The 9,734-nt window shown below is 33.2% G+C and overlaps 2 protein-coding genes across 3 annotated transcripts; both read left to right on the plus strand.

Annotated features, from left to right (window-relative positions):
• The first annotated feature begins 336 nt into the window (after window positions 1–336).
• On the plus strand, window positions 337–4,895 carry LOC105318007 (tetraspanin-18B). Of its 2 annotated transcripts, XM_011414865.4 has the most exons (8): window positions 347–653; window positions 1,397–1,517; window positions 1,639–1,799; window positions 2,323–2,397; window positions 2,841–2,948; window positions 3,555–3,758; window positions 4,241–4,324; window positions 4,483–4,895. In XM_011414865.4, exons 1-8 carry the CDS (start codon window positions 594–596, stop codon window positions 4,573–4,575), a joined length of 906 nt encoding a protein of 301 aa, XP_011413167.3. In that variant the 5' UTR covers window positions 347–593; the 3' UTR covers window positions 4,576–4,895. The 2 variants fall into 2 exon arrangements, with proteins under 2 accessions (XP_065930814.1, XP_011413167.3); XM_066074742.1 differs by lacking the exon at window positions 2,323–2,397 and having other exon boundaries at window positions 337–653.
• Window positions 4,896–5,071: 176 nt separating this feature from the next.
• Window positions 5,072–9,478, plus strand: LOC105318008 (CD63 antigen). Its single transcript, XM_034443895.2, has 8 exons — window positions 5,072–5,205; window positions 5,833–5,953; window positions 6,687–6,847; window positions 6,998–7,072; window positions 7,615–7,722; window positions 8,109–8,318; window positions 8,910–8,993; window positions 9,215–9,478. Exons 1-8 carry the CDS (start codon window positions 5,083–5,085, stop codon window positions 9,353–9,355), a joined length of 1,023 nt encoding a protein of 340 aa, XP_034299786.2. The 5' UTR covers window positions 5,072–5,082; the 3' UTR covers window positions 9,356–9,478.
• The last annotated feature ends 256 nt before the right edge of the window (window positions 9,479–9,734 follow it).

The following is a 9,734-nucleotide window of genomic DNA, read 5'->3' on the forward strand; positions in this document are numbered from 1 at the left end:
ATATCTTCCAAAAACGTGATTTTACATGTTCAACTTTAGTATGGTCTTAGGACAAGGAAAGGGATAGCGATTCCTTTTAGGAGAGCTTCGAGAAACAGACCTAAGACTAAGACGTATCCTAAGTCGTACTTCTAACGCACCGTAGTCCTAAAATAGCTGCGTCCACATGTCAGCAGATCTTCAGGACGTTTGCTATTATCGATATTCGGAAATGTTTTCCAAGACTTCGTTGCTAAAACACCTCATTTATAGATAACACTTCCTTGCTTTGTAACCCCTTATCGCCTTGTTTTTTCTCGCTGGGATTTTGATAAATTGGGACTTATTCGAAGACAAAAAGATATCGGGGCCACGTGAACTCTCGTAGACACGTTCTGTACTGGGTTTTTGGGATGAGACATCGGGGTTCTAAACGTTATTGTGACACGTTTTGGTCCCACCTAAATCCCCAAACAAGGTCCTTGAATTCAATTGATTTAAAATCTTTTGATATAGTCCCACCCGATATTACCCTAGCTATACCGCTTTGATAAGGAATACTTGCGGGTTTTATACTGATTTCTACAATGTCGCTCTACAGACAGTAATATACCATGGGTTTCATGAAGAGCTGTGGGCGGCTGGTCATCTACTACATCAACGGGCTGTTCGGGGTTAGTAACCACCATCATAAAATGTCAATACACAGATGTTTTTTTTATATTTTTATTAAAGACTAATTATTTTTATCGCTAAGTTTTATTTTCGCATCTCGTTAATTTCTTAATCGTTCATTTTCTGTAAGATCGATTTAAAGTAGAAAAAGCGAACAAAAATATTTGAATAGAAAAATTATAATAAAATTAGAATATGATCGAAATACAAAATAAACGACTTAAAGATTTCAACGACGCCCTTTTCAATTGATTTTTAAAAAATTATTTATTTAACACAGAAAACAGAAATTTAAAAGATAAGATACAAAACCTTATAACTTACAAATTCTTCCCGCTAAATGTAAATAACTGCTTTGAACTTTTATCTTCGAAATATTTTTATGAAACATTTGTTTGACATGACAATTCAGGTAACTGAAAAGGAAGGAAATTTTATTAAAAAATGCATAAAAAAAAGCTCTGAAAATTTTGGAAAAAAACTGTGACAAAAACAAAACAACAATAGAAAAAAAAAAGTAAAATCAAAACAAAAACATAGGAAACAAACTGTTAAGTATGGAATCCATGTAAAAAGAGGAATCTAAAATTAGAATAGAAAGCAAGAAAAAAAAATTGCTCAATAGAAAACAAAATAAAACTCTATGGATAACTGTAACAATGGATATCCTGTTAAAAATGTAAGGAAAATAACTATACTTATCTAGCAGTTAACAAAATAACACTTGCACAAACGTTTTCAGCTGGTGGCGGCGGTATGTCTGGTAGGAGGAATGTTTGTCAAGTTCGGGTCGGACGATTTGAAATCATTGCTGCCTGATTTAATGAGGGAACTTGTCAGAAAAATTGACCCAATATTAAGAGGTAAATGAAATTAAAACAGGCATGGCTTCATTTAGAGCTAATTGAATTGTGTAAATAAATGAATGGAACACATGAATCATCGCGTATCATAAAGCTTACATGTGCATTTTTTTGCATTCAGCGACCCATAGTTCATCAGAGAAATTTTTAAACAACCTTGACCTTGAGAAGTTGCTAGGCAACGCAGCAGATGTTTTCATCGTGTTCGGCGCCATTTTGCTCTTTGTTGTTTTCTGGGGCTGTTTCGGCGTCAGCTGCAAGTCCAAATGTGGCCTTTATGTGGTACATTATTTTTTTCAAAGCGCTTTACAAAAACATTCAAATCTTATTTACATAGTTATTAAACTAAGCTTTAAACAATCTTAGGGGGAAATTGTATTCCCTCTGAGTTTATATGAAGAATAAAACAAAACGATTTGATGTTTCTGCTGACTATTATCAAAACTATTGTTTTACTTTAAAATTAAGGTGGAATAGAACACCTTGTGATTTTAACATATATTGATTAGGTTTCATATAAGAAAGATATCACAAAGCCTGTTACCATTAAACTCTTTTATAATAAGTCTTAAAACAATAATTTAAACCCTCTAATCTGTCTGGGACACGACTTTCAGGTCATTAGCCGACTCCAACTGTGCTTTACCAATACGACAACACAACTTTGTAAGATATAACAAAATATATAGGTTATCGGTAATTGGTATTATTTCAGAGGAATGTATGTAAAAACAAATGTCCCATTAATTAATTTTCTTTAAATTGCTTGTACTTGTGGATAACAAAAACATAACCTCGTTTACAGTACAGCTGTATTCTCCTGCTGATTTTGATTGGTCAGATTGTATGCGCCATCTTGACAACAAAACGACGGGACCTCGTGAGTACATAACATATAAAAACAACCTCAATACATACACATAATGCAACCTCATTGTACAATGCAACCACATTAAAGAATGCAGCCACGAATTTGACCACAATACTTAATACAACATAAATTCTCAAGTGTTCTAAATAACCGGTACAATCATAATTATACATTCTATCAATAACATATCAAACATAAACTTCTAAAAGTTTGGAGTCATTCCAGATTGCCTGCAATTTTTTAAATCAATTTTTGTTGTATTTTTTATCTTAAAGGTTTTTATATATTTATAATTATTAGGTCTAAGTTTTAGCAAAGCTGGGTATTAATTGAAATCTCTAGGTGATAGCAATGTTCAAAGACATTTTCTTCAGTAAAAATTTTAAACCAAGCTGACAAGAAGCTTTAATTTATCGATTTACCTTTTGATTTATAAGAGTTCGATTTTTCAGATCGACGAAAACTTAAAGCCACGGTTACGTTCGTCCATTAAAGACCTTTATCAGGGAGACCATGCTATGGACGCCATTAGTGTTTTATGGAATGCCGTCATGCTTAAGGTAGATCACTCATCAGATATAGGTCCACTAGTTACGAGAGAAGACCGATATTGAAGAATATAGCGAATATCAATACTGTAAACGTATTACATTTGGCTGTGTATTCTATTTAGCGCTTTTGGCGGAATGCGGCTTCCGCTAAATCAAGTACATGGCTAAATGCCATACATATATGTAAAAGAATAGTCACGTTCAGGAATACGCTATTTCAAATCTACGCCAACTTGTTAAAAAACTAATTTCCGCCAAATATCGTACACGCCAAATATAATACGTTTACAGTACAACATTTTGTCACAGGCAATTTTGAAAATTTAAAACTGAGAAGTTCTTTCAACTATGAATGATTCTTCGATATATTATAAAAATAATATACATCATTGAGAAACTCTTACCGGTACATACTACGCATGAACTTTTTTAAAAAAATTATTTACCATACAGTTTAAGGTTATCGAATAAGTTGTTTTATGTCGGGATCGGTGTAATTAACAGGGATTTACCATTTTCAACAACTCTGCAATGTCTATTTCACTAATACTTTTCCTCGACTCAACAATAAAATTCAATCGACTCTTAACAAATTATAACTCTCTTTGGTTGTAGTTTTCGTGTTGTGGTGTTGACAGTTCTCAAGACTTTGTATCTGGAAAATGGAACAACACACCGATTGCTGAAATTATCAACGCAAATAAACAGCTTGACACCCCGCTGGTTTGCTGTACAGAGGCTGCGAGGTCGAAATCAGCAACCAATTGGTGGAATTGTGCAATATCCACACTGAATCCTTCAGATTCAAATTATAATAAGGTAATGTATGTCTTGGGTAAATGATATACTATCTGGGGACTCAGTCGTCCTAACTCACCACACGGACGTCCGATGGATGCTCTGGTTTCCCTTTGAATGTATTTCTTGTCAATATCTAATTCGATCAGCCTTTAGTGACTGGAGAGGACAGACAGAGTCCGTTCCATAAAAATTCGTGTGGTACTTAGCCCGCCCATCCCTGTGTCTGTTTCCATTAATGACTCAATTAGAGTTGAACAAATGTCATTTAGTAAATTTTGTATTTACACCCTCTCAGTAAATTCAATATTTACCACACGACACAAATGTACACGCAATCTTTTTCATTAACTGACAAGCGACGCGTTTTGCCGTCGTTTTATATATAGTAAGTAGGGCGTCATATTTTTTATCTATCGTGTTGAAATCATCTATTAATATTTGTAAGGATTGTACGTGTTTGATACTTATATTTACATTTTTTTGGTCAATATTGTTTGTAGGGTTGCTATGGCGAGGTGTGGCAGTATTTGGAACACTACATCAACATTGTGGTGGGTTGTGTTGGCGGTCTGGCGGCGTTAGAGGTCAGGGCAATTCTTTTTTAAATGGATCAATATAGTCTAGATATATAAAAAATGTACTCGATTAAAGTAATATCTAATCTACAAAATTTTGACTGTTTAAAATAAAATAAATTAAGATTAGTATCATTTCAATACTTTAACACGGTTTTTTTTAATAGCTGTTGTTAGCAATTTTTGCTATTAGCATAGCAAGAGGAATGGACAAAAAGAACAAAGTGAATTCTGAGAAAAGTGGAAAAGGAAAAAGATAGGTAAACGGACGATGATGTTGTTTATACCGGACATTATACCGTCATATAAATGAAAGATCTACAGTGATGCAATGTTGTTCTGATGTTCGGGAAAAAACCCTGACCGGAGTTCAATTACTCTGTGAAAGATTTAAATTCCGTCCATGACGAACGAAAACATCCTATGTAAAGACTTTGTGAACTTTATGTCTACATGTAGCCTACGTTGAATATATTTATGTTTATCGATTTTTAATGTTATGATTATTTGAAGGATTTTTATACTGTTACCGATTTTGTTTGATATATTTTGTTTTATTCATTAAACATTAATTGCTATGTATCGCTGTGTCACCTTACTTACAATTTACAAAATTATCACGTGGTTATTGGTGCACGTAGAAAGGTCACTAAGGGTCAACTACATCGATGTTTAGGATGAGTAATTGCGATATATGAAGCTGTCAAGATTAATGATTTGTCAAAAGTAGAGTAAGAAACGCATAAAACATGTGACTTAAAAACAAAATGGACACCCTGGTCAAAAAACCGTTCGACTCCACCTCGACCATAACAGAAACCAAAGACATTCCTTCGAATGTCCACAGAAGTATCAAATGTGTGCTCATAATCCTAAACTCGCTCCAAGTGGTACGTACATATCCTTTTTTTTTTATTAAAAGCTAGATAATGTATATGTAGTTAATATCTTCAAATAATTGTAACAATTCGGAATCTGTTTCGAAAAAGTTTTACTAGCTGTAATAGTATAAAAGGTATTAATGTACTATAGTTTTTTGCACAATTTATAGCAAGTCACAAAAAGAGAATTGGCCAAACAAGATTTCGCCTCTGTTTAATTATTTGAGATAAGATAATGGGCGAATAACTTCAGCAACAATGTCAGAAACATTTTTTTTTACCAAAATCTCACAATAAGTAAGAAAAAAAAAACTTCCGCAACAAAATCAAACGGTCCTTCTTTTAAAGATTTTTTTTCGTAATAATGAACATTGATTTAAAAGTTATTCCAAAAAAAAAGATTAATGAATTATTTTGGTACCCGTTTTAAAAAAAAAAACTGCATCAATTTTATGAAGATTACCATGGCTAAAACCGTTGAAAACCATTAAAACTACTACAATTTTCTCCTAAAAAGAAAAAAACGTTTCCAACCTTCACACACATCATATATATGTATGTGTGTGTATGACTGATTAATCAATCATTGGTTTTTACACACCTGTGCATGAATCAATGACTCAGTTTTCCTCCTAGTTTCTCGGGCTCACCTGTTGTGTAGGGTGTCTATTCGTGAGGTTTGACAAGGTGTACATCAAACGACTCGTGCGTACCTATTTGATGCCGGTCGTGGCGGATCTCATGCGGACATTCAGCGGTAAGTTGTCTGAAAAAAAAAAATTCAAAAGAAAGGATCGGTTTGCTCAAAACTTTATTTTCTTTCATAAGGTCACATTAGGTTAATTGTCAAAAAGTGTTTGTGTTCTGGATTTTTCAATGATGAAAAAAAATTAAATTTACGTAACGGGATATATTAAAAACAATCGAAATATTTCATCTTTGAATGCAGTTTTATAAAATTTAGATCATATCAATTTATCCCTATTGGATATCTTATATACCAGATGGCCCAGTAAAATCTGATATCAAGTAAAATAACTGCAATGGGTTCAGATTGATTTTCAACAAACTTTCCCCAAACTTTGATTTCCATTCTCAATGTATTTTTCACAAAAAATTAACTGTATTATTGAATTGAATAATCGGAGATCGTTAATATATTTCTATTAATTGATAAACCAATACAACGTGCACTTCCTGTTATGTGTTAATTAATGGGTAATAAAAAGCAAATTAAGCGATACGAGATTTTCATACATAACATCAAATTGCTTTGTATCTTGAGTTTATTTTTCCGTGAACATTGAGAAGTTGCTTTGTTATAAATTCTGATTAAAGCCGTCCTATGTTTAAGCACTGCTATCCCAGTATGTAGAATGTGCTGCTCGTAATGAAAAAGTGCTCTTTGTCAATAAAATGTTTGGAACAACATGAAATATGCGGTTGATTAATAAAATTTAATGTACAACTATGCTTTATTCCAACTTTAGGTTCCGATTACGGTATTGGCTACGCAATCAATGCATACAACACAACGGAAGTTCTCCGATGGGTGGCGCTCGTGTTTCTAGTAATGACATTTATTCTTCTACTTCCGGCCCTCTTTGGCATATCCGGTCTTTGCAGTAAAAGGTCATGGCTAATGACGACTGTATGTTTTTCTTATTGTTAAATGAACTTCTGAATTATGATATCATTGTGAATTATACGTGTAATACAGTTTATTATTTGGAACTGTTAGAGTATGAAATTGTTTATATTTTTCTCATACACCTGACGATATTCCTTCACTATTATACAGTATATCGTAGTAACGGGAGTCCTAGTGATCGCAAAGATAGCACTCATTGTCCTGTGTTATATTCGTCCGGATGTTGTGAGTACAAAAAAGATATATATATATATATATATATATATATATATATATATATATATATATATATATATATATATATATATATATATATATATATATATATATATATATATATATATATATATATATATATATTTATATATATATATATATAGTTAAGTAACATAACAATTAACTACTTTAATTTAACATATCTTTTCATTTTCATTTTCACCACATGGAGGAGGCTTTTATCATCTTTAATCATCAGTGTGCTTTTTATGATAAAATGTATATATCTTTATTTAAATTGATACGACATATAGAGGCAATGTAGACAAGAAGTGAAATCAATTTCTGAGTATCGTCTTCGCCCGCCAAGGATAACGATCCTCGGTGCTTCTCTTTTCTATTGAATTCTATTGAAGAGAAAAACAGCGTGGATACGTGGATACCGTTACCCTTAGCTAGCGGAGATGCCTGATTATATTTCGTGCCGTTCTTTGCTTCCTTTATATTCTGTATTTATGGTAAATTTTGCGCTTGTTTGTTTTTTTTGCAAGATTCAGGACTGGATAAGGACACCCCTCAAGGTCTCCCTACAGACCACCTACAGGGGGGACACAGCCACTGACCCGGTGTCTGTCACGTGGAACTTGCTGATGATCAAAGTGAGGCTTCGTCCTACATTTTTTTTACCGTCCTTGTTAACTAAATGTTAATTGTCTGTTGTTTTATATGCAAGACATAATAATTCAAGGAAAAATCAACAAAATTATCAAATTTGTTAAGAAACTACAAAAAAATATTGAGGTTGAAATATTTCGTAGAAGCAAATTTTGAGACCAGGTCCAAATCTGCCCTTAGCCAAATGTGAGGCCGAAAGTGAGGCGATGCCAATTATGAGGCCAGACCAGCCCAATGGGTTCGGGTCTGGTTTTAGACTGTATCCTTTCCTATTGATAACAACTTCTTTTATCTTTTTAAACCAGAAAACGCATTTTTTATTGGTATTCTAAAACGTATGATTTATTATGGTATTTCCTTCTTTTTGCAGTTTTCCTGCTGTGGAGTGGATAACGGTAGAGACTTCGAGTTTTCACGTTTTAATCGTGATTTCACTCTACAAATTTTTAATCAGACATTGTCGATCAGCAACTTGCAAACACCTTTGGCTTGTTGTAATAGTGCCTCACGACGAACGACATTTGAGCCTGGCGCATGCGCAAAGTATCCTATCCGTAAAGACCACACTCATTACTTTGAAGTAAGAACGCCAACATTTGACAACGTTTTTTAACAAAAACCTAATAAAGTACTTTTAATTCCATAATTTCACAAGGAACTTTTTCTCGGAAAGTACACAGGGTATACAGTTAAATGTTTTTCACACAGAAATGTTATATCTAGAGTCACTTTTGACTTTGTAAACAGCTACATGTTTATTTATGCCATCACTGTATGTACATCTAAGTCATTATACGTTACCATTTCCATAAGAATTCTTTGTTGCTCTCAAAGTAAAAGCAACATATAACTAAATGAAGAGGCACATAAGTGTATAAATAAACCAATGTCATTACACTTCTCTCGCCGTATATTTATATCAGATCTTTCTTCACAATGTGCACAGAATAGTTCAAATTCCTGTGTACTTCGAGGTATATGCCCTTTAAAATTACATAGGTTAAATGATAAGGAATGAGTTCTTAAATTTTATCTTTGTTATGCGAGTATATCACAATTTTGGACAGTTTCCTCTTTGTTATGAAGTCCATGCTTGTTATAGAAAACTGCTGAACGGATGTCATTTATTCGTTTGACTGATATGGTTTATCGCTTTTTACTATACATACAGGGTTGTCTGGAGAAGATCTGGAGCTACGTCACACAGTATTCTGATGCATTTATCCTAGCAGCCGTGGTGATTTGTTCATTAGAGGTACAAACTACTTTTTTGTAATTTTTTTAATGATTTGGTACTTTGTCTCCTTTTTGACTTTTTTAAAAGTCAAACTATTACTAGTATATCTTGTATTTTCCGCCCATATCTTGTTTCATTGACCAAAGACAATGAGATATGTTACAATGTTATTAATAACTTTATTAGAAAAAAATATTATCGTGATTACGTTAATTAAGAGTATACAACCACTACTTCAGGCTCTACAGGTGATTCTAACCTGTGTGTTTATGGAACTTCTGAAACGAGAAATGGAAGACCGGAAACAGAGGAAGTCCCGGACGTACAGGAAAGGAAGTGACTTCTTCTTTCCCTCAGTATCGGAGGAAAGTCTGATGTGACTCAAAAAGGATTAGTTAGAGAACTTGTAGAGTTCAATCATTAAAACAATAAAATACTAAAATAGAACGATGCATGATAACTCGCTACACGGGGCTAAAATTGGGGAAACAATTTGAAATCTATGGAAATGTATATACAAAAATTTCAGGGAATAAAAATAAGCATGGTTAGCAAACTTTTCTTTAATCGATTCAGTCGATTTGTTCTAATTGTTTGGAAATTGACAGCTCTTCAGGAGATTTTTAAAAATCAACTTATTTTTAGTAAATTGAATACATGCAGGTGCGTTTCCGAAGAATAGTAAATTTTCGTGGAATTCGTTTGTGTAATATTGGATCAATGCCAAAATTACATAATAAATGGTGCCGTGTCACCGTC

The sequence above is a fragment of the Magallana gigas genome, chromosome 2, assembly GCF_963853765.1.
Source record: "Magallana gigas chromosome 2, xbMagGiga1.1, whole genome shotgun sequence".
Taxonomy (NCBI): Eukaryota; Metazoa; Mollusca; class Bivalvia; order Ostreida; family Ostreidae; genus Magallana; species Magallana gigas.